This window comes from Zeus faber (assembly GCF_960531495.2).
Source record: "Zeus faber genome assembly, chromosome: 1".
NCBI classification, from domain to species: Eukaryota; Metazoa; Chordata; class Actinopteri; order Zeiformes; family Zeidae; genus Zeus; species Zeus faber.
In genome coordinates, this window is record NC_137193.1 from 36911673 (window position 1) to 36937156 (window position 25484).

The 25484-nt window shown below is 46.2% G+C and overlaps 1 protein-coding gene across 1 annotated transcript; it reads left to right on the top strand.

Annotated features, from left to right (window-relative positions):
• The first annotated feature begins 10360 nt into the window (after positions 1 to 10360).
• Positions 10361 to 16522, top strand: dcun1d4 (DCN1, defective in cullin neddylation 1, domain containing 4). Its single transcript, XM_080008111.1, has 10 exons — positions 10361 to 10494; positions 10632 to 10671; positions 10800 to 10887; positions 11404 to 11492; positions 11592 to 11662; positions 12159 to 12250; positions 12897 to 13005; positions 13983 to 14087; positions 14253 to 14355; positions 14671 to 16522. The coding sequence occupies exons 1-10, from the start codon at positions 10363 to 10365 to the stop codon at positions 14724 to 14726; spliced, it is 885 nt and encodes a 294-aa protein (XP_079864237.1). The 5' UTR covers positions 10361 to 10362; the 3' UTR covers positions 14727 to 16522.
• The last annotated feature ends 8962 nt before the right edge of the window (positions 16523 to 25484 follow it).

Genomic DNA, 25484 nt, shown 5'->3' on the forward strand with positions numbered 1-25484 from the left:
TGTCTCAAACCAGTCTGCCCATTCTCCTCTGACCTCTGACATCAACAAGGCATTTTCTACACAACTGCCGCTCACTGGATATTTTCTCTCTTTCGGACTATTCTCTGTAAACCCTGGAGATGGTTGTACGTGAAAATCCCAGTAGGTCAGCAGTTTCTGAAATACTCAGACCAGCCCGTCTGGCACCAACAACCATGCCACATTCAAAGTCACTTAAATCCCTTTTCGTCCCCATTCTGATGCTCGGTTTGAACTTCAGCAAGTCATCCTCTGCATGTCTACATGCCTTAATGCAGTGAGTTGCTGCCAAGTGATTGGCTGATTAGCTATTTGTGTTAACAAGCAATTGAACAGGTGTACCTAATAAAGTGGCCGTGAGTCAGTCCGTGTCCGTCACCGGACATGGCCAGGCAGAGACTCATTACTTGGTAATAAAGGGCTGCTTCTCTTCCAAATTGTTATTACCTAATTTGGCCATGAACATTTTCCCTTCCGCAGTTTAAAACAAGCAAACATGACACGCATGACACACATGGGGAAGATAAAGTGCATTTATCTTCAAAAGTTGGTCAAGCCAATGGCCAAACACCAAGCGATGTGCCATAAGGCCAATGAGACAAAGGGAAACTAAATGATCTGCATGAAGCTCCTTCCAGCACTAAATGACAGGCTGGCTCAGGGTATAATCACAACCTCTTTAGAAAGCTGAAATAGTGCTAACTTTTCATGAAAGAAGTATTTACTGTAACTTCCATAATCAACCAACTATTGACATGTTGAAAACAGACGTACCTGTCACCTGGCCACGCCCTGAGTTAAAAAAAAAAAATGAGGCTTTAGTACACCTACAGCAGACACAGAACAGGCTGCGCTTCAGGCGAAGACAATGTGGTTTCTCTGGTGTAGTCAGAACCAAACATCAATTACAGTCCAAAATCTTTCTCCAAAAGCCAAAAATAATCTGCCTCAGTGAGGCTCAATTATAGGTTCCTTGTAGCTAAACTCACTCCACTTTGAGTGCCACAGAGCAGCGAGTCTTCCAACTAGATTAAATGGCAAAAAGGAATATGCTACGTTCATCAGGCAAGTATCCATTTTAGAGGGATTTGGCGTTTTTAAGCAGAACTTGGTATTAATCAGTTTCTAAGCAAAATCCCTGTTAAAGTTCGGATTCATGTCTTCATGGAACAAACTGTAATTTACTTATGGAAATCATTCTGTCCTTATTGCCATCATTTCAATTAAACTTTGTTTCATATTTTTAATTGTTTTTTGTGCTCAAAGACAGGAATAAATATTGAATCAAATCGATTTATAGATTTAATTTGGTGTAGAACAGGCAATTTGTAAGTCGGTAAATCTAGTTACTAACTAGGGTTACTAATGCCAGGCATTACACCTAATAAAGTGATCAAACAAACTGAGCACCTGTACTTGCAGTTGTTAATGTTCTCTACAGTGTTTCTTCTGGACACAAAATGGCACTGTGTCTCTATCACAGCCTAAAACTGTGTCTTCTTCATGGTACAATAACATTTTTTAAGATAACATTCTTACATCAACAATGTTTTTTAATACTTTACCATGTTAGCAGGGCCCAGAAATATAGAATGAATAGAGACAAGACCATCTCCTGTGGTCTGGTTGCCCCATTGTCAACCACTTTGCATATGTTTGAAAAAATTAAAATGCACATTATACTTCCTGTGTGTTCAGAAACTTCCGCCAAGTAAAATGTGTTTTCCTGGCTCGTTAATTTACTCCAAAATGGTTAAACAATTGCAAACAGTGAAATATGGATTATAATTATATAGGGTCATTATCACTAAATAATAAAATTATTCAAATTAAGCAACCATTTTGTCAGTCTTGACGACAGCTGATGCATGGTTGTCAACTTGGCAACAACCACTTCCAAAGGTTAGTGCCGGGCCCTGGTTAGTAGTATGGAATTTCACATTAAAATGATGACCATGTCTTTTAGAGGGAAATCTCTCGTATGTCATTAAAAGGGTGGTTGAATGACAAACATTGTACTTCCATTTCTGTGGTTAGTCATTCAGCAAAGACACAGACACACACCTGGAGCCAATCACTTGGTCTAGTTTGATAAGAAACCGTTTGCGGCAGACTGACTCACCAAATGGGAGCCATTATCTCAGCTACAGAGGAACAGCACACAACTTGGAAGAGACATGGATTTCCCATAAATGGAGCAGATAAGGAAATAGGATAACTGCAGAGGACAACAGTCATAGGAGCAGGTGCAGAGGAGAATAAAAGCAGACAGTGTGTGAAGCTGTGGGATTAACCTTCCATGTAATTAAGGCAACAAATCAGTACAAGATTGATGAATGATTGACCTCAAGGTTGATGAATGACAATGACAATCGAGTATTTGTTTTTACCAAATTGTTGCTTGTAGATACATCAGCCCTGATAAAATAACATTTAATCACAGGTAATGGCACAGAAGTTACCTCCAGTGCGGAAATCACTTGGGATTTTTTTTCTGCCAAACAATATGACTATTTGCGTTTTAAAAAAATAAGGTAAAAAGTCCTATGTCTTGCATTACGTAACATCTCTGGGCAGTGCAGCAAAGTGCTGAGTTAACAGTAATCCCAGCGAGAGGCAGCTTAGCGAGGGGCCGCTGAGGGGATGTTTTTACAGTCTGCTTTTTATCCCCATACTCATCAATGCCATTAATGTCTTACCAGATTAAACCCAACACACAGTGGGTAGAATTATGGTCTTGATAATCACAGATTCCTATCTGCAATCCAGAAGGATTCCTCATGGTGTGGGTATCTGTGCATCATGTAGAGAACACAGCACATCTGCCCTGACATCAGGGGCTTATCTCTGTGGGGGGCAGAGGCCAACCCTCATGGCTGGGTTTGTCCAGATAAATCATAGTCAATTCCATGAATAAAGCACAAGTCTTTTTATATCTATATTATTCTCTGTTGAACCTTCATGACAGCAGTGCTTCATTATCTAAAACAGACTGCAGCGGAAGCAAACAGACACACTTACACAAACTACTGTGATCTTAACAAGCGTTGACCCAAGGACATAAAAAGAAGCGCCCAACAAGAGTCAATAAGAATAGATAATCAGATACAGTTTTGCCATCTCCACCTGCAGCAAACTGCCCGAGATCCTCCCTTGTCTGCGTCCCGGTCTCGCTGCTTGGATCTCTTTGACCCGAAAACAAATCATTCATTGTGTTTGAAGCCGCCGAACAGTGAGAATCAAGTTGTGTGAGGAATGCCTGCTGGTGCTGATGCGCTGCCTTGGCATGTTTCACTAGTAGGTCATCAAGGACTGACTATTCCAGCCATTTTGTTGTGATGAAAACTACAGTATTCCTTAGAGTACAAAAGTAAAAAATACTTAAGATCTGCTTCGCTTTTAAAGACACAGAACACCGGTCGACCTACTCCTCCACTGCTATCCATGTTCGTGTACAGAAACATCCCAACTATATTAACACCCACAGCCAATACTAGCAACCATGCTGCCCCTGACACAGGCATTTCATCTATCCTGTGCATACAGAACATTTTGTATATTCTGTGTGTTTTTTACACTTCATATTTCTGTGCTAGCTGTCTGTGTCTGATTGTAAAACAATGCACCAACTCTTACCAAGACAAATCCCTTGTGCATGAAAGTGTACTTGGCCAAACAAACAGATGCAGAGATTGTTCTATATATTTCTAGGACTTCAATGTGTTCTGGGTGTGAGCGCTCTCGCCCATTATTTACAGGATGGTCGTTGGGTTAGACAGAGAGTCAGATTATGGGGTTGGGTTCTGTGTCATAACTGTCTTACTGTGAGGACCATCAGTCTGCTGGAGCCACCGTCCACACAAGTGCTCCCTGTCTCTGAGCGAACCCCTGCTAGTCTAACACACACAGCAGCAGACTCGTTGTCCGGTAGAGACGGACGGCAAACAAGCAAGAAGACAAGACAAACCCGGTAGTGTGGAACTCGGGCTGCTGTGGAGCGGTGCTCACACGTTAGCATGGACCTAGCTGAGTGGCTAGCATAGAGCTAGCTGCCGTGCTAACATGCTAACCGCGCTAGCCACTTCCAACGCTCTGCAAGAAACTCAACGTTCGCAGTCGTTTACCGGGTTGGACAGCAGACCGATAAGAGTGAAGTTATTTCACCATTGGTGGAGTTAAAATATTGTTACTCACAACTTGTGTCTCCTCCTCCTTCCCTTCAGCTGCTTGGCTGAAAGCTTCTGTTCATTTTGGCCAAACAGCGTCAATTCCACGAAGGGGTGAGGGGAGGTGGAGGGCCTGCCTCCTGTGTCTGGTTGGCTGTCGTCGTGGACGCCTCCGTGCAGCGAGGCGTCCTATTAGTCCGAATGAGTGCCACTCATATGACGGTACCGGAAGAGGCCCGCTGATTGGCTGACATTTCTGGTATGAGATTTGATGATGCGTTCCGTTAAATTGGGAACTCGGGAAAACCCGACCTCCCACTGGGAAAAGTGTGAAGGAACGACTGTGTATGTAGGAATTCCAAGTGGGAATTCCGGGGGAGGTCTCTCTGGTCAGGGTTTGCTGAGGTCAGGCCCGACGCTACGTCAACACAGTGGCGCACACCGTTGATGGTGAACAAAGTTCCCTTTGCATGGATTTTAATGGAAAAACACGCCCTACTTCTATATAAACTACTCTGTAGTGTCGTGTCAAATAAGCATTCGTTTTCTAGCCTGCAGAATTCACAAGCTGACAGAAATCGCACATTTGCTGCGAGAGCCCATGTTTTCCCCGAACAGAGCAATCGCAACACATTAAGCTCGGAAGTGGGAAATACCATTGGGGAATTTCCGAGTTCCGCCTCCAAAGAAATGCAGCATCAATCCGAAACCGCCTGTCGTGATACGTCAAAAGTGCCGCCATTTTGCCACGGTTTCTGACTGCGAGATAGCGGGCGTGAGCTCAGCAGCACACATCGGAACAAATATTACCAAAAGTGCAAAACAAACTGAACAAGTTTGCCAATATTAAAAAATATATAAAAATAAAATGGCAATATCTAATATATATATACACCCACAATTAACAACTGTAAGTATAACAAACGATAGCACACGCTTAGAAGTTGCACTGGTTTATACGAATGGTGTCATTACACTATACTGTATAATTATACAATATATAACTGATTTTATGTGGTTCACTGAATGAAGACCGCACCAAGATGGCGACGGTATTTACGCGTAATCTACACGGGTAAATCCAGCGAGGACGCTGTATTAATGGGGGAGAGAAACCAGTTCTCAGTTTGGAACTACGTTCACGCCAGTTTTCAAGCAGCTAATTGTAATTGTGTATTGGGACATCACAACTAAGAAATAGGATTTATTCGGCAAAATGTTAAACAGTCATACACAAAATACATAATTTTAAATGATGTGATCTATTAATGAAGATGTAAATCCTGATGTTCCGAATTTTACGGTTCCCATTATTGGGGCTATCTGTCAAATCTTCGGTGAATTGTGTTGAAATTATCCACAAGAGTGCTATCAACATTAAATTCTTAAATTAAACCCCCCAAGGCCAAGCAGATTTGATTACTCACCTCACCTACGCACCACAGTTCAATTTACTCAAATTCTACTGTTCTACTCCAAACAAAACCATTTCCCCTTCAATGTTGAATCCCTCACTTCTAATTTAGCCTCCAAAATGCACAAAAACATGTTTATATGTCCATGTTTGGTGTTTGAGTCATGCATTTCATTGTTCCCCTCAAGAGAGGCATCAGCACAGGACGAGAGAGCCATTTCTGTACAGTCACATTCACTGGAACGAAAGAGAGGAACAAAAAAAAAGTCACAACTATTGCTATAACACTTGAGTGCTTATTCACCTGAAAATGGTAGTTTGTACAATTGCAATGTGCTGCTTGAGTTCGTTTTACAGTTGAATACGAGGAGTGGAGGGGAGACCAGTGGTGAGGGTAGAACGTCTTAAGCTGCGGGGCTTGCTCTTCCTTGAAGCGCATTTCAAATGTCCAGAAACAGGAAAGGACCAAACCAGTTGGAAGCAGTAAATAGCCAAACGAACCGAGCGCCCCTTGGTGGCGAATTGGGTTCTAACACCTACCGAGGAGATACAACGGCCGTTTCTCAACGCCGAGTACGCTAAGCCCGGACTTGCGGACTCGGGAGTACAGACTCCCGGGGCCCAGTACCATTACCACCGCTTGGTGCTAAATGCATCCTGGGATACTTGGCTGTCCCAAGTCCACACAAGTCACCACCGACGTGGCCTCGATTAAATGGGCGGAGCAAGTCCAACATCCGGGCATTTGGACCGGACTTTGAATTGGAACAGTACTTGGGCTGCGACTGATGACGTTTCACAAGTCCGCAAGAACACAAGCACAGGCAAGGACGCGGACTGAGAAAGGGCCAGTGTGTGAAATAAAGCTGAATTCTTCATGGCTACGTGCAAAGCAGTGGTCGCCGCTGAAAGGGCGATACAGGCCAGCCGGGTATTAACCGTTTCCAATCTACAGGGTCCCTATCCTACGCCTAGCAGTCCAAAGGCCCCCACGTTCACGACGCCCTGTGACGTCATCAAATGCGACACCAAACAAGCCCCCCCCCTTTTTTTTTTTATTCAATTTTCATTTACAGACTCAAAAGGGGAACAGTAGCTTGCATACAAACAATAAATACAAGTCACAAAATATTCATATTAACACACAAACACAGTAGAGTCCTGATTACGATATAGTTAGTGTATATACCAGTGGTGGGCCGCATTTTAAAATATTTCATGAATATGTATTAAATGATTCCCAAGTGTCTATTCTCTTCGTTTAATTAGACCCAAATGTTTATTATCTTCATGTCATAGCTTTTCTCTTGTTTGCGCTGCTTCCACTGGTGTATGTTTACGTTAGAGCTTCTATCCAATCATATTTCATCCATCTTGTGTCGCCATGTCAACGAAATCTGTCTTGAGGCCTTCAGAATCAACAGTGCGGGCGCTTGACCGTATGTATATGTACGTGACAAATAATCTCTTAAACTTGAACTTGTGAGTTAAAATCAATGGCAACGAAGCTTACTTTAACCAATCGGAAGTCGACTTGGCGGGTTGACACCAGCGCCATCTCGCAGGCGTTCAATAACGTCGGCACTTTCCCGTCCTTTGATTGGATTGGGCAGAGAGCGTAAGAACTAGCTTGTGACGCCACTGCGCGAGAAAGGGGCCAACGTGGTCAGATCTGCGAAGCCACTGCGCGCATCTCAAGCGCACGGAGAGCCTGGCGCACACTACCAACAACTCCACGGCAATATTCTGGACAGCGTTCTTTGCCAGATAAGGGATCGATTTCAAGACCATGGAAAATTCATGTTGTTCCCTCCTAGACCCCCAGTAGTTTCAGACATACCGGGGGGAGAAAAAAAATTCTGCATACAGCCTTCGCCAGCTTAGGGCAGAGTCACGGAACACTTTTCGACCCGTCTCAGCTAAAAACAGAACTGACTAATGTATGCCATGACTGATTTTGAAGGGAAAAGTACCGCTGCTCTCTCTGTACACATTGGCATGTTCGGCGGTGACTATCCCTGTGTCAACTGTATGTATGTATATGTAAGTGACGAATAAAAATCTTGAATCTTGAACTGCGTCAGTCGAGCGGACATTCTCCGCCGTAACGAGAATTACAACTTATGCCAGAAATATAACTGGACAGACTCGACTTTCAGCATTAGCCTCCATGGCGATTGATGAGGGCTTATTGTCGGAGTTGAAACACACATAACCTGCACAACAGAGTCATTGAACTCTTCTTGAGGAAAAAGAGGAGGATGGAGTTTGTGTACAAATAATCAAAAGCTTTGGTGAGTGTAAAACATTTTTTTACATTTTGTGTTTTTGCCATATCAGGTTAATATTGATGCTTCTGCTATATATGCATGTGGCGCAGCTCTGACCGCAGTGGAAGGAAGCCTGTTGAATTGTGTTAATTAGGTTTCATGCTTTAATAATGGCATTCATCCTTGCTATATAAAATACCCGTCTGCAATGCAACGTACTGCGTTTCTGTATAATATTGATGGTGTCATAATGATGGTATTAAGAGGTGGATTGATTTAGGTAGGACGCCACTGAAGGACTAGGTTTAAAATTCACAGCCCGCCACTGGTATATACACATACTCACATGTGCATTGTAACAAACAGAAAAGCGGAGGAGGAGGGGGGGGGGCGGTTGAAACACCTGGGTGGTTGACAATAACAATAAAACAAAATGTGAACGTCAATCATCTGAGCAGCAAGGGCCACAACTCAAAGACGCAAGAGCCTTGTAACACCAAGCAAGACGTATATTGTGTGAAACAATCACCGAGGAGACTCTTATGAAACAGGAACCGGTCTGGCGTCACGGCAACATGGCGGCACACGCCGTTAACGGTGAACAAAAATCCCCTTCATATGGGTTTCTACTGGACGACAACGTCGAACTCCGATCGAAACGAATCTGTAATTGTATCTCCTGCGTAGGTGTGTGTGTAGAATTCCAAATCAGCCCAACAAACACACAACTACTGCACGTTCACCTGCCGTGTTGTCACCGAGCAGACGCAACGGAATACATTCCGCTCGCAAGTGCAAACCACCAACTCCACCGATTTCCGAGGTCCGGTGGAACGCAGCATGAGGAAGTGCCCTGGAGACGCGTCGACGTCCGAGTGAAATGGCACACCTATTAGCCAATAAGGAGAAAGGAGGGGCGGGGCCTCAGTCTCGTTCATGTGTTGCATTCTGTCGAACCTCGGAAATCGGTATTTTTGAGTCGCTAATGCCCACTTCTGAGCTAAATGTCTCCCGCTGCTTCTGTTCTGTTAAATGGTTTTTGAAGACGTGTGACTTCTACCAACTGCAACTTTTTCTTTCTTACATAAAAGATTTTGAGTAACTTCGATCGACGTTAAACCGGTCTTCACATTAAGCGCACATGTACAGGGAGCTTTGTTCAGTGTTAACGGTGCGCGCTGCCACGCCATGGGATCACGCCAGGCCTGTTATCTCGGCGATCTCAGTAAACCGCGATATACCCTGACATCCCCACTTATATTGCCCTTTCCACCCATTCAATTAGGAGGCGTGTTTCCTCCGATTTCCGACTTCGATTAAATGCAGCACAACGTACACTGGGCGTGGTTTTCGGCGCCCGGCCCCGCCCATTGGCCGGTCTCACTCACACACGCACACACACACGGTTGTATGTTTGCTAAAGATGCACTCTGATGCGGCAGGTTCGTAGAACATCCTCAGTTTTTCGTGCTTCACATATTTGGCGGTGGAGCCGCATGTCGCTGTCCGCGCAGCAGCAGCTCTGCGGACCAGACTGCTGGGGTTTGTTTTTTCACTCTTCACGTCTTGGGGAGACAACAAAGGGAATCATTTCAGCTTGCTCTGCTGCTGCAGGGGCACAGTGTGCACTGTGCACGTCCATTAACTCTGTGTATTAAGTCACATAGGTGGTGATCAGCTGACCCTTGCAGGAGCGATGCCCAGCTGATCACAGCTTATGGGAGGTAATATTGGTCATTTAGCTGACTGGCTTATTAAACGGCATTCTGTGCACAGAATGGAACTTGGTGACAGCATGATGTTGGTGCGAAATCTGTCGATTTTTTTTAAGTCAGCTGCGGGAAATCGGTGGTAAGGCAAATTGTGACGCAGTTGAGTAAAAGCTGCGTGTGCTGCAGCTGCATCCTGCTTGGGTCTGCAGCGGAGCAAGCTGCTGCTGCAGAAGATGCAGCAACACGCCCCGACCAGTCCCACACAGGGCTGCGTTTTAGAAACACTGCAAAACGCATTGAATCAGTGTAGCTGGATGTCGGCGGCAGAGAGGCTCTGAATGGAACGGTTGCGTGTCAGATTTGGGAGTTGTAGTTTGTTTCTGCGGCCGGCGCTCCGGGTTCCGAGGAGCCTTCGGAGGAAAAGAACTACAAGGCCCATGGCCCCAATCCTCCAGCTACTTTGTAAACTCCGAGCAAGTTGTGTGTGCGCCGCTGGGGGGGCTCTGCAGCCTGAAGTGTGTCGCTTTGGTGCTTCTTCCCCAGCACGGGAATGGAGGCAGTTGAGTCTGGTGGCAGCTTTTGGACACTCACCCCAGAAGCCATTTGGCGACAAGGCAGCAGTCCGACCTGAAGCTGCAGCTGGCACACATGCGGTTTCATACCTTCTCACTTTATATACATTTAAGGAGTTGACAGAACGGAAAGTTGATTGTTCTACATTGCATCGCATACAGTGGACCAAAGCCTTTCTATAACAGTTGATTTGTGGTAGTAGCCAATGGATGCTATACACTCATTGGATTTTAATTGTGGGGTTTGATTTTTTTTTAACCTACGGTGCAGATTTTCAGCTGAACTCCCATTTGTCTACACTGGCCAGCATCCACAAGATCTACCACACGCTGCACAGACTGGTAAATAGGCCCCACTCCCCCCTCCCACACACACACACACACACACACACACACACACACACACACCCACACCTACGTGTGTGTCTGTCCGTGTCCGTCCACCTACAAACTGGTTGTAATGTTTGTGTCACTGCTAGAACCTGACGGAGGACGGAGCAGAAGAAGGACATCCAGCAGGTAAACGGACCACTGGCCTTGTGTGCTTCAGTATAAATTTGAAATTCTTCTGTTTTGGGACTGATGTTCTTCTTTGAATGAACGGTTTATATGGTTTGATATTTCTTCCTGTGTCCTGTCCTTCCAAGCTTGTTGTCCTAGAGCCATGCCTCCCAGGAAAAAGAGGAGACCCTCCACTGGAGACGACATGTCCTCCAAGAAGAGTCGCCAAGACAGGTAGGACGGCTGTCCCCCTGGTCCCACTAGGGGGTTTGTAACTGCAGGAAGGAACTGAGGAACTGCAGGACCCTGGAGCGAGGGTTGTGGTCATATCCTCGGCGTTGGGTCACATCCCTTCTCCGTAGGTGTTGGGCTCCACCGAGGGTGCGTCTTGTCTCCTGTTCTGTTTGTGATCTTCATGGGCAGGATATCAAGGAGTGTGTCCAGTTTGGGGGGTGAGGGTGGCATCTCTGCTTTTTGCACATGATGTCGTCCCCTTCGCCTGCCTGTGGTTTCCCAGCATGCACTGGAAGGGTTTGCATCCGTTCCACACTGCGGTTCAGGAGGAGCTCGGAGTAGAACCTGTGGTCCTTCATATTGAGAGGAGCCAGTTGAGGTGGTTCGTCTGGTGAGGACGCCCCCTGGTGGTGGTGTACCTTGTCTTATTCCGATGTCTTCAAACTTGAGAATGAGACGTCGCATCACGGGAGAATGAAGGAAATGCCGCGACTGAATGGCCTTTTTGATCCACAGTGTTTTCAGGAAACACGAGCCGTCGCAGATCCGGGAGGAGGAGACGTTCTCCAGTAAAAGATGTCTGGAGTGGTTCTACGAGTATGCAGGTCAGAGCACGTTCCTCAGAGCAGCAGCAGCAGCAGCAGCAGCAGCAGCAGCTCCACCAGGCGGGAGCAGCCTGTCTCACTGTGTTTCCTCTGACTCAGGCTGCGACGACGTGGTGGGACCGGACGGGATGGAGAAGTTCTGCGAGGACATCGGAGTCGAACCCGAGAATGTAAGAAGCTCCTTGATGCCTCTCTTCTTCCTCCTCTTCCTCTTCTCTTCCCCCTCCTTCTCCTTCTCCTCCTCTATCTCTTCTTCCTCATTTAACCTCTTCTCCCTCCTTCTACTCTTCCTTCCTTTCCTCCTTTTTTCTTCTTCCTTGTCCTTCTCTTCTTCCACCTCATCCCTTTCCTCCACCTCCTTTTCCTCCTTTTCTTTTTCCTCCACCTTCTGCTTCCTATTTGAGTTGAATGTGCCATCACTGTTGTGAGGTTGGGATTTGCTTAAATGTTCCCCTGGTGAAAGTATTTAGGCAAAGCCGCTTTGCCATTTGAATTATTTGTTTTATCTACATGAACATGAAAACGATTTTAGATGGATGGATGGATCTAAAATACCTCCTTGGAGGGAAATTGCGGTCTTAAAGCAGCTCACATCAAAACAAATAAGCAATAACAATAAAAAGTTATAAAATAGAAAAAAAGACAGTGAACAATTTGTGTGTGTAGGTGGTGATGCTGGTTCTGGCCTGGAAGCTGGACGCTCAGAGCATGGGGTACTTCACGCTGCAGGAGTGGCTCAGAGGGATGGGGTTGCTGCAGTAAGACCCTCTTCTCCTCTGTTTGACCTGTGTGAAGGCGTGCACGTGAAGGGGGAGTGTGCATGTGGGTTCAGGATACCTTTCCATCACAGAAAGCCGGGCTCTGAAGAAGGGACGGATCATGAAGAAGAATTTATATTGTTATTATCCCCGAAATCTCTGGCAATATTCCACCTTTAGAATTCATCACAATAAGTCAATCCAGAACGAGTATCATGTTTTTTTCGTTTTTTGTTTTTTTTTAACTATGTCAATATAATACTTTCACTAAATAAACGGTTCTAGACACAAACCAGTGGTGCATAGTACAAACACTTTATGACCTTACTTAAGTGGATTTTTCAAGTGTCTGTACTTACTGTACTTAAATATATCCAGTTTCAGATTGAACTTTTACTGCACTACATTCGAAAGCAAATATTTGTACTTTTGAATGTACTACTACTACTTAACGTTAGTTTGTAAAAAAAAATCAACATTTATTTACATCAAAAGCAAGAGGAACTTATCCACTGAACCGATAAGATTGTGTTGTCCTGTATTACAGACACTGCTGAAGACAAGTTCTTCTACTAGAGCGATTTAGTGTTGGGGTACAGAGTACTTTTACTGCAGTAAAAGGTCAATACTACACGTTGTGCTTCAGGTGTGACTCCACCGAGCGGCTGCGGAACTCTCTGGAATACCTGCGCTCCGTCCTGAGCGACGCCACCAGCTTCAAGCTCATTTACCGCTACGCCTTTGACTTTGCGCGGGTGAGTCGAACAGGCGCCGCGTGCACCAGAAACAACACGCTCTCCGGGGTAACAGGCTATGAACACGGCATGGTGCCTCCCACGTTGGGGCCGTGCTTAACTTACACTTCGAGCTTCGCAAAGTTGGTTTCAGGCATTGCATTCTGAAATGTGTCGCCTGGAAAACATGATGCAAGCTGCCGTACCACGCATCACCACAAGGGGCGCCACAGGGGCAGGGTGAATCAGTGGTTCTTACTGTTGCCTCAAAGTTCAAGTTCAAGAGATTATTTGTCACATACATATACATACTGTCATACATATATGCAGTGAAATGTCATGACACCCGGTGATTACGCACAATAAGCTCTATAAGCTCTAAAAATACAAAAAAATACCAAAATGGTGCTCGGGCAGGCAGCTGCAAGGGGAGGCGCCACAATCGCGATTCTGTGTTCTATAATTATATAATAGAATTAATTGACTGTGTTGTATTAAATATACATTTAAATCCTCCTAAATGAAACTTACCTGAACTTACATACCTCCAGCACTTAGCTCACAGAGTAGAAGTCCTGGCTATTAAAATTGCCAACCTTTGCAAACGACATATATACACATCATATCATAGCTTAAATTATATTGTTTATCATATCCAATTATATAACCTGTATATCGTTAAACCGTAACTGTACATTGCATTTTGCTCTATTGCAAGCACAAGGTTCTGGGTTTGAACTTGATTGGGGCCCTTCGTGGGGAGTCTGTGTGTCCTACCGTGTTCACATGGTCCCCCCGATTTTGCTGATGCCCCTGCGCAAGGCATCGGTTAAGATATGGAGTTGGTATATAATGTATATAAAAACAAAATAGCAAGCAACAGAAAAGTGTCTCTGATATCCCTTATATTATTTATCCCTTTAAAATCTCTTCCCGTAGTGGAAAGTCTGATTGTTCTCTCCTCACAAACTTCTGGACTTTTCTTTTTGGCGAAATAGGAAAAGGACCAAAGAAGTCTGGACCTGAATACAGCCAAGTGCATGCTGGGACTTCTGCTGGGAAAGACGTGGCCTCTGTTTCCCGTGTTCAATCAGTTCCTCGAGGTAAGAGCCGCAAAATGCCTCCCAACAACACCTGGATCACTTCCTGTGGCGTGGGCCACTCACTACGGCATTTAAAGTTTCACCACCTTTTTAATCTGATGGAATCTAACCCTGCAGGAGCATTTTATCTGATAGGTTTGTGGAATATTACATGTTCTCCTTCAGCAATCCAAGTACAAAGTGATCAACAAAGACCAGTGGTGCAACGTGTTGGAGTTCAGCCGGACCATCAGCCTGGACCTCAGCAACTACGATGAGGACGGAGCCTGTGAGTTGACAGATGAGAAGCTGAGCCATGACCACATTCATCTCTCAAGACTTCCATTCCGTTGCACTTTCTATATATTGTCACAAGATGGCGCTAGTGTTTGCATTAGCATTTAGGCGGAGTGACCGAGGGACATGAAACCAGAGGGGATGTGGTTGCCTGTGACAACACAAATTGTTAACAGATCAGTGGTCATTATTCAGAAAAAACTGACCACTGATTTCAATTGCAATTGACCAGTCGGCAATCAACAGATCAATCCATTTTTTTAACAGTTGTTAGTCGCAGCTCATAATTGTCCCCTCCCCCCTACAGGGCCTGTGCTGCTGGATGAGTTTGTGGAGTGGTACAAGGAGCGGGAGATGTCTTAGCGACTGAGCGACAACAACCAATCAGAAGACTCAAAACGACCAGGAAATACACACAAATATCAAGTAAACAAAACAAACATGTGGACGGTCCGTCAGGGTGGTGGGGGCTTCCTAGCCGGGGGCGGTGGCGATCGGGTTCAGGCTCGGGGTCACAAGTCTGTCTGATGCCCAGGGAGGGGAGGGTGCCATTGTGAAGCAGTGTTCCCTTGTGGGGGGGTTAAAGCCCCTTGCATTAAATATTATAAACCACGGTCTCCAGCCTGTGATGTGCTTAGGTTTTCACAGTGAACCAGGACCCTGCGGTGGGTTTGCCAAAGCAGCCGGTGGATGCCCCCCCGCCACCACATAAGGGGTGACCCACCCTTATCTTGTGCCCTTGGAAGTGTTGCATCATGGGTAAAGTTGTGACATCGCCCTCCATCACTGTGACGCGTCATATCGCTGCTGTGTTCGGTTCATGTGCTGCTTCTGAAGGGACAACCTGCTCCTGTTCCAAATCCCACTGAGCCTATTCTGAGTCTGAACCGAGGATTGGAATTCTTCAACACCCACACTGTGTCAAGCGGCTTTGGATCATCTGCAGAACTGATTATTAATTTGTGCCAGTTTGTTTCCCTTCTCTTTAAGCCCGGTCTCACCCGGTGCCCCCACACCCCCCGTACCCGTTTGCTAAACGCTGCTTTCCGACTCTTGCAACGGCACGGCTGAACCTGTTTCCATGCTGCGCTGGTAAGAGTCTCTCTGTGCCTCGAATAAATTGAAGTCACTTTTTACCATCTCACACACACACACACACACACACACACACACACACACACACACACACACACACACACACACGCTGGTCAGGGAATTACTTCAGGCTGGGTTCAGAGTGCCAGGCCTGTGTTGGGAGTCGATAGAGGTAGTTGATGTCCATTTAGTCTGGATGTGGCCTCTCCTGTGTCTCCCTTGCTGGTTCCAGGTCTGATGAGCAGCCCCACAGTGGAGACTGTGACCCACTCAGGACGAGTGGAGAGGTTTTCTGAACGTGCTGCATTGAGGGTTTGGAGCCGTTATTCTGCCGAGTAAAATATTCTTGTAACACATGTATAAACTTTAGTCTTTGGCTGTGATGTTGCTGACCTGTCCTGGGTTTTGATATCTGCATGCATGCTCCGTCAGAGCTTCTGTGGATGGATGTTTTGTAAACAAGTTTTTTTATTTTGCTCTTTTTGTACAGGAATTTTGTGGTTTTTGTGTTTCATTTGATATCCACAGTCAAATTTCTCTTAAATCTCCTCTGAAAATCTGTTTAGACCTGGAACCCGTCTGACACCTCACAGTGGGAGGGACTTCCTTCCTGCGCCCCTACATCACGCAGCCTCTGGTCTACAGGGTCCAGTCTTATCCACTGGGAGGCTACAGACTGTGTTGAGACTTTTCAGCCCCAGTGAGAATCTCAAAACCTGAGCTTTAAAGCCCTTACCAGGAGTGTAGTGTGTTCTTTCCTGTTTCATCTCTCTAATCTCCAAAAGCCAAAGCTCCTTGTAGGGGCTTGGACTCAGTATTGAGCGTAATAAAAGACTTTAAAGTCAGCCCAGTGTAGTCTAAATTGTTCCATCTCATCAGTATGTGGGAGTTAAAGAGTTGGACCTTGTTAAGATCCTTCAATTAATCCTTGTAAATGAACTATTTAGATAGTGTTCTGAGATGAAAATGCAGGATGAACAGTCTTGTCCTGAGTGTATATATGTATGTAAACTATGTGTGTATATGTCTGTTTTCACTATAACCTATGTCTATATCTAAAAATAAAGGGGTTTATTGACTTGCTGAATCATTTCTCTCTTTAATAAACCAAAAAAAGATTCAAGATTAACAAGATACAAACTATTCATCAGTCACGTGATTATAACAGACTTTACTTGCAACAAAGATAAAAGCTGGAACATTATCGATCCCCAGGATCTGGGTTAGTTACTAACCCAGATTTCATAAAAACATTCAAATTACAGCCTCAGTACAGACAGACTTGAACAGGATTTAGCAATTACTTGAAGATGCAATTCACTTGCATTTGAGAAAAATATAACAACTTAAAATGTACAAGCAATTATTATGGAATAACGTAGTTCGCCATCATAGGGGAACAACAAGGTGTTTGGTTTCTACTGGAACTACTGTATCATTTGTGACATGCAAAACTGGCATAGTAAACCACAGCCACAGCCTACCTGAAATTTGGGAAATTGTTTGGTTGTACCAGTTTCACTGATGGATAACTGGGGATATGGGGGCCAAAGCAGGACATTTTCATCCCATAAATCCCTCCACAATTTGTAACGGCTGTCCTGAGTTTGTGTCTCTAAAGAAGGGGCAAGTTAACTAAACTTCACTGATGTGCTGCTCGGAGAGACTGGAATGCACCATGGAGCTCTGAGACTGACACATGTCCCTTTCTTCACAGTCGAAGGTGACGCTCTTAGTGGTCGTAGCGGTCACAGTTTCATAATGCCTCGCTGTTTGATAAGTTCCATCCACAACGCTCTCTCTTTGCTGATAGGAACCCAGGATTTTCCGGTCTTGATTGCCACTACTCTGGGATGTCATAATGAGTCCTTCAACATCCACCCTGTCTGGGCAGGTGAGTGTCTGGCTCTGTCCAGCTACAGGCCTCACAGGGTGGAAGATGCTCTGCAGGGGAGCACCCACTCCTGCCTCAGCTGTGGTGGTAGAAGTTCTGGGGAAGTCTAGCTTTGGGGCATCTTGGTAGGACAGAACTGACGTCCCTCTATCCGGCTCCTTGTACACAGAGTCCCACCGTCGCCTCTCTGAGGACACAGCTCGCAGAGCACTCAGGCCTTTTTTGTCCCTCCTGCCCCTCACAACGGAACTCAACTTTTCACCATCTCTGATGACCATCTTGGATGAGTTTACAGGAGCAGCGACCAAATCTGCCCTGGATGTGAGGAAAATGCTGCGTGCCGGACTGTGAGTCAAGTATACAGGGAGCGGCATGATATCTGCTTTCTGTCTCACCTGTTTTGTATCATCCTCACTCTCAATGCTGGAAGAGGAGGAGGGGGAGTCGGGAGGAGGTCTTCCTGGGACTGCAGGAGGAGTGTCCTGTGGTGGCAGACCACGCACACCCAAAGGCCTCCTCTGGTTTCCAATGGGGAGCTCAGACGAATTATGACCAATAGTGGTCCACCTCAGCTCTGGAGCCAGAGCCACATCTGTGGCACCTTGAGCCTTCTCAATTCTCCTCGCCACCTCATCAATGCTGATATTAGGTGGCAAGTACTCTCTTTTAACTGTTTCGATTAGAACCTCATCGGTCTCATCATCACTTCTAGAAGGGGAAGAGTCATGTTGTGGCATTGGTTTTAAGTCTAAACGTCTCTTTAAACTAGGAATACTGCGAAAACCCAAGTCAGGCCATTGGAGCTTTGGCTCGGGAACCATTTGTGATTGACTGCCTATGATTTGTGTTACAACTGTTCCATCTCTCCTTTGTTTCACTGTACTGTCGTATTCAGACTCACTGCTGGAAGAGGAGGAATCAGCGTTTTGTGGTAATGATGTTTTAATGGTCAGATATGGCCCCTCACGAGGGACACCTTTATCCAGGTTAGGCAACCATGTCTCCAGATCAGCACTTGTCATGACCATATCAGCAGTGGCTGTTCTTCTGACTGTAGTCTCGTCTTCGCTGTCCCTGCTGGAGGCTGATACGCTCCGCAGTGGAGATGCTACTCTGATATCCAGACGCCTCTTGATATGAGGAACACCACTGATGCTCAGGTCAGGCCACTTTGACTCAGAGCCTCTCTCTTCTTCTGCTGTTTGATTGTTGAGCGGCCTGCTCTTGATGCTGCCCTCTGATTGATGAGCTCTTTTAGGATAAAGAGAGACAATGTTCTGAGGAGATCTCTCTTGGACAGCAGATTGTTGAGCTGTCTCTTTCCCTCTTTCACCTGCTTGGTCTGTTGTTTCATCATCAGTATCACTACTGGAGGAGGAATCAGGTAGTTTACCAAATGGAATTGGAGGCAGAGCCTCAACTGAGCTTTCAGAGCTACTATCATCAGCACCAGTAACATTTTTGGACAGATCCACTGATTTGTCACGGCTTTGAGTAATTTCTTGCACCTCCATTCCCTCTCTCTGGTGTTTATCTCTGTGGCTCTCCTGTTCATCCCCTTTGCTGCTAGAAAAGGATGACTCTGTCCTCGTTAAAGAGGACAACTTGGGCGAAGTATCTTTGTGTGATGAGATATCTAAACGCTTTCTAAAGCGAGAGATTCCAACACTCAGCCCTGCCCGATGTGACTCTTGCTCTGGGTTAACTCTCGGTGTTGAGCTTTGGTAATTATCCTTCACCTCATCTGTAATTATTGCATACATTTTCAATTTAATATGAGGATCATTTGTGTCTTTTGTACTTAAGATGGACTTCTGTTTGATCATCTGTGACAATACAGGTTCCCTTCCCAGTTTACCAGCATTGTCTTGTTTCTCATCCTCATTCTCAGAACTTGAAGACTCGATCTGGGCTTGAAGAGGAACTGGGCCACCCTGAGTATCATGAGATGGTTGTGGGGAAGGCGCCCTGATATCAAGGCGCCTTGCGATGCGAGGGACACCCAGACTCAGGTCAGGCCACTTTGTTGTTGGTTCTTGACCTGGGACTTCAACATCAGATCTGCCAATTTCTTGTTTTACTCTTTGGATTGACATCTGGTTTTCACTCTCACTGCAGGAAGAGGAGGAATGAGGTTGTTTCGGGGATGATGCTGTAATATTTGATTTCCTTGTTAAGGGGGAGACTTTGAGACTCTTTGGCTCTAGCTGTCTGTCCCGTCCGCTCTCCACTTTCACTGCAGATTTCCCAGTCTCGTCTTCACTCTCACTGCTACTAGAAGTGGAATCAGGTGCCGTTGATCGTATATTGATGCCCACACGGTTCTTGATCTCAGGGCTTCTTGAGTCGGAATGGTCCTTAGTTTCTCCCTCACTCTCATCACTAGAGGATGAGTCAGCAGGTGGTGATGATGCTTTGATATCTAAACTCCTCTTGATGTGGGACACACTGCTCAAATCCAACTCAGGCCACTTGCTGTTTGCCTCCTCAATTTCAGATTCTTTAATAAAGCTCCCTGACGGCTTTGCTCCTCCTTCCTCCCTCATCTTCAGCTTTGTTGTTTTATGACTCCCACTACTCCACGTTATGTCAGGTGGTTGGAACGGTGCCTTGATATCCAGACGCCTCCTGATTCGGGGGATTCTTTCCAAATCCAGGACAGGCCATCTCGTGTCTGCCGTATCGTGGCTCGCGATTCCCACTTCTGTTCTGTCTTTCTTTTTCCCTCCTTTGTGGCCCAATATTTCTTCTTCACTCTCACTTGTAGAAGAAGATGAATTGGATGGTGGAGGTATAGGTGCTGCAGTGTTTAGGATATTAATGTCACGGCCACTCTGAGACGGTTGTGGTGAAGGCGCCCTAATATCAAGACGCCTTGCGACGCGAGGGACACCCAGACTCAGGTCAGGCCACTTCGTTGTTGGTTCTTGACTTGGGAATTCAACATCAGATCTGCCAATTTCTTGTTTTACTCTTTGGATTGACATCTGGTTTTCACTCTCACTGCAGGAAGAGGAGGAATGAGGTTGTTTCGGGGATGATGCTGTAATATTTGATTTCCTTGTTAAGGGGTAGACTTTGAGACTCTTTGGCTCTAGCTGTCTGTCCCGTCCGCTCTCCACTTTCACTGCAGATTTCCCAGTCTCGTCTTCACTCTCACTGCTACTAGAAGTGGAATCAGGTGCCGTTGATCGTATATTGATGCCCACACGGTTCTTGATCTCAGGGCTTCTTGAGTCGGAATGGTCCTTAGTTTCTCCCTCACTCTCATCACTAGAGGATGAGTCAGCAGGTGGTGATGATGCTTTGATATCTAAACTCCTCTTGATGTGGGACACACTGCTCAAATCCAACTCAGGCCACTTGCTGTTTGCCTCCTCAATTTCAGATTCCTTAATAAAGCTCCCTGACGGCTTCACTCCTCCTTCCTCCCTCATCTTCAGCTTTGTTGTTTTATGACTCCCACTACTCCACGTTATGTCAGGTGGTTGGAACGGTGCCTTGATATCCAGACGCCTCCTGATTCGGGGGATTCTTTCCAAATCCAGGACAGGCCATCTCGTGTCTGCCGTATCGTGGCTCGCGATTCCCACTTCTGTTCTGTCTTTCTTTTTCCCTCCTTTGTGGCCCAATATTTCTTCTTCACTCTCACTTGTGGAAGAAGATGAATTGGATGGTGGAGGTATAGGTGCTGCAGTGTTTAGGATATTAATGTCACGGCCACTCTGAGACGGTTGTGGTGAAGGCGCCCTGATATCAAGACCCCTTGCGACGCGAGGGACACCCAGACTCAGGTCAGGCCACTTTGTTGTTGGTTCTTGACTTGGGAATTCAACATCAGATCTGCCAATTTCTTGTTTTACTCTTTGGATTGACATCAGGTTTTCACTCTCACTGCAGGAAGAGGAGGAATGAGGTTGTTTCGGGGATGATGCTGTAATATTTGATTTCCTTGTTAAGGGGGAGACTTTGAGACTCTTTGGCTCTAGCTGTCTGTCCCGTCCGCTCTCCACTTTCACTGCAGATTTCCCAGTCTCGTCTTCACTCTCACTGCTACTAGAAGTGGAATCAGGCGCCGTTGATCGTATACTGATACCCACACGGTTCTTGATCTCAGGCCATCTTGAGTTGGAATGGTCCTTAGTTTCTCCCTCACTCTCATCACTAGAGGATGAGTCAGCAGGTGGTGATGATGCTTTGATATCTAAACTCCTCTTGGTGTGGGACACACTGCTCAAATCCAACTCAGGCCACTTGCTGTTTGCCTCCTCAATTTCAGATTCCTTAATAAAGCTCCCTGACGGCTTCACTCCTCCTTCCTCCCTCATCTTCAGCTTTGTTGTTTTATGACTCCCACTACTCCATGTTATGTCAGGTGGTTGGAACGGTGCCTTGATATCCAGACGCCTCCTGATTCGGGGGATTCTTTCCAAATCCAGGACAGGCCATCGCGTGTCTGCCGTATCGTGGCTCGCGATTCCCACTTCTGTTCTGTCTTTCTTTTTCCCTCCTTTGTGGCCCAATATTTCTTCTTCACTCTCACTTGTGGAAGAAGATGAATTGGATGGTGGAGGTATAGGTGCTGCAGTGTTTAGGATATTAATGTCACGGCCACTCTGAGACGGTTGTGGTGAAGGCGCCCTGATATCAAGACGCCTTGCGACGCGAGGGACACCCAGACTCAGGTCAGGCCACTTTGTTGTTGGTTCTTGACTTGGGACTTCAACATCAGATCTGCCAATTTCTTGTTTTACTCTTTGGATTGACATCTGGTTTTCACTCTCACTGCAGGAAGAGGAGGAATGAGGTTGTTTCGGGGATGATGCTGTAATATTTGGTTTCCTTGTTAAGGGGGAGACTTTGAGACTCTTTGGCTCTAGCTGTCTGTCCCGTCCGCTCTCCACTTTCACTGCAGATTTCCCAGTCTCGTCTTCACTCTCACTGCTACTAGAAGTGGAATCAGGTGCCGTTGATCGTATATTGATGCCCACACGGTTCTTGATCTCAGGGCTTCTTGAGTCGGAATGGTCCTTAGTTTCTCCCTCACTCTCATCACTAGAGGATGAGTCAGCAGGTGGTGATGATGCTTTGATATCTAAACTCCTCTTGGTGTGGGACACACTGCTCAAATCCAACTCAGGCCACTTGCTGTTTGCCTCCTCAATTTCAGATTCCTTAATAAAGCTCCCTGACGGCTTTGCTCCTCCTTCCTCCCTCATCTTCAGCTTTGTTGTTTTATGACTCCCACTACTGCACGTTATGTCAGGTGGTTGGAACGGCGTCTTGATATCCAGACGCCTCCTGATTCGGGGGATTCTTTCCAAATCCAGGACAGGCCATTGTGTGTCTGCCGTATCATGGCTCGCGATTCCCACTTCTGTTCTGTCTTTCTTTTTCCCTCCTTTGTGGCCCCATGTTTCTTCTTCACTCTCACTTGTGGAAGATGAAGTGGGTGGCGGCGGTATAGGTGCTGCAGTGTTTAGGATATTAATGTCACGGCCACTCTGAGACGGTTGTGGTGAAGGCGCCCTGATATCAAGACCCCTTGCGACGCGAGGGACACCCAGACTCAGGTCAGGCCACTTTGTTGTTGGTTCTTGACTTGGGAATTCAACATCAGATCTGCCAATTTCTTGTTTTACTCTTTGGATTGACATCTGGTTTTCACTCTCACTGCAGGAAGAGGAGGAATGAGGTTGTTTCGGGGATGATGCTGTAATATTTGATTTCCTTGTTAAGGGGGAGACTTTGAGACTCTTTGGCTCTAGCTGTCTGTCCCGTCCGCTCTCCACTTTCACTGCAGATTTCCCAGTCTCGTCTTCACTCTCACTGCTACTAGAAGTGGAATCAGGCGCCGTTGATCGTATACTGATACCCACACGGTTCTTGATCTCAGGCCATCTTGAGTTGGAATGGTCCTTAGTTTCTCCCTCACTCTCATCACTAGAGGATGAGTCAGCAGGTGGTGATGATGCTTTGATATCTAAACTCCTCTTGGTGTGGGACACACTGCTCAAATCCAACTCAGGCCACTTGCTGTTTGCCTCCTCAATTTCAGATTCCTTAATAAAGCTCCCTGACGGCTTTGCTCCTCCTTCCTCCCTCATCTTCAGCTTTGTTGTTTTATGACTCCCACTACTGCACGTTATGTCAGGTGGTTGGAACGGCGTCTTGATATCCAGACGCCTCCTGATTCGGGGGATTCTTTCCAAATCCAGGACAGGCCATTGTGTGTCTGCCGTATCATGGCTCGCGATTCCCACTTCTGTTCTGTCTTTCTTTTTCCCTCCTTTGTGGCCCCATGTTTCTTCTTCACTCTCACTTGTGGAAGATGAAGTGGGTGGCGGCGGTATAGGTGCTGCAGTGTTTAGGATATTAATGTCACGGCCACTCTGAGACGGTTGTGGTGAAGGCGCCCTGATATCAAGACCCCTTGCGACGCGAGGGACACCCAGACTCAGGTCAGGCCACTTTGTTGTTGGTTCTTGACTTGGGAATTCAACATCAGATCTGCCAATTTCTTGTTTTACTCTTTGGATTGACATCTGGTTTTCACTCTCACTGCAGGAAGAGGAGGAATGAGGTTGTTTCGGGGATGATGCTGTAATATTTGGTTTCCTTGTTAAGGGGGAGACTTTGAGACTCTTTGGCTCTAGCTGTCTGTCCCGTCCGCTCTCCACTTTCACTGCAGATTTCCCAGTCTCGTCTTCACTCTCACTGCTACTAGAAGTGGAATCAGGTGCCGTTGATCGTATATTGATGCCCACACGGTTCTTGATCTCAGGGCTTCTTGAGTCGGAATGGTCCTTAGTTTCTCCCTCACTCTCATCACTAGAGGATGAGTCAGCAGGTGGTGATGATGCTTTGATATCTAAACTCCTCTTGGTGTGGGACACACTGCTCAAATCCAACTCAGGCCACTTGCTGTTTGCCTCCTCAATTTCAGATTCCTTAATAAAGCTCCCTGACGGCTTTGCTCCTCCTTCCTCCCTCATCTTCAGCTTTGTTGTTTTATGACTCCCACTACTGCACGTTATGTCAGGTGATTGGAACGGCGTCTTGATATCCAGACGCCTCCTGATTCGGGGGATTCTTTCCAAATCCAGGACAGGCCATTGTGTGTCTGCCGTATCATGGCTCGCGATTCCCACTTCTGTTCTGTCTTTCTTTTTCCCTCCTTTGTGGCCCCATGTTTCTTCTTCACTCTCACTTGTGGAAGATGAAGTGGGTGGCGGCGGTATAGGTGCTGCAGTGTTTAGGATATTAATGTCACGGCCACTCTGAGACGGTTGTGGTGAAGGCGCCCTGATATCAAGACCCCTTGCGACGCGAGGGACACCCAGACTCAGGTCAGGCCACTTTGTTGTTGGTTCTTGACTTGGGAATTCAACATCAGATCTGCCAATTTCTTGTTTTACTCTTTGGATTGACATCTGGTTTTCACTCTCACTGCAGGAAGAGGAGGAATGAGGTTGTTTCGGGGATGATGCTGTAATATTTGATTTCCTTGTTAAGGGGGAGACTTTGAGACTCTTTGGCTCTAGCTGTCTGTCCCGTCCGCTCTCCACTTTCACTGCAGATTTCCCAGTCTCGTCTTCACTCTCACTGCTACTAGAAGTGGAATCAGGCGCCGTTGATCGTATACTGATACCCACACGGTTCTTGATCTCAGGCCATCTTGAGTTGGAATGGTCCTTAGTTTCTCCCTCACTCTCATCACTAGAGGATGAGTCAGCAGGTGGTGATGATGCTTTGATATCTAAACTCCTCTTGGTGTGGGACACACTGCTCAAATCCAACTCAGGCCACTTGCTGTTTGCCTCCTCAATTTCAGATTCCTTAATAAAGCTCCCTGACGGCTTCACTCCTCCTTCCTCCCTCATCTTCAGCTTTGTTGTTTTATGACTCCCACTACTCCATGTTATGTCAGGTGGTTGGAACGGTGCCTTGATATCCAGACGCCTCCTGATTCGGGGGATTCTTTCCAAATCCAGGACAGGCCATCGCGTGTCTGCCGTATCGTGGCTCGCGATTCCCACTTCTGTTCTGTCTTTCTTTTTCCCTCCTTTGTGGCCCAATATTTCTTCTTCACTCTCACTTGTGGAAGAAGATGAATTGGATGGTGGAGGTAT

Excerpts from the sequence above, each read along its gene's own strand:
- dcun1d4 (XM_080008111.1), top strand. The coding sequence starts at position 10,363 with ATGCTATACACTCATTGGATTTTAATTGTGGGGTTTGATTTTTTTTTA. Across the intron at positions 10,888-11,403 it reads AAGAAGAGTCGCCAAGACAG|TGTTTTCAGGAAACACGAGC; the intron begins GTAGGACGGCTG and ends TTTGATCCACAG. Across the intron at positions 13,006-13,982 it reads ACGCCTTTGACTTTGCGCGG|GAAAAGGACCAAAGAAGTCT; the intron begins GTGAGTCGAACA and ends TTGGCGAAATAG.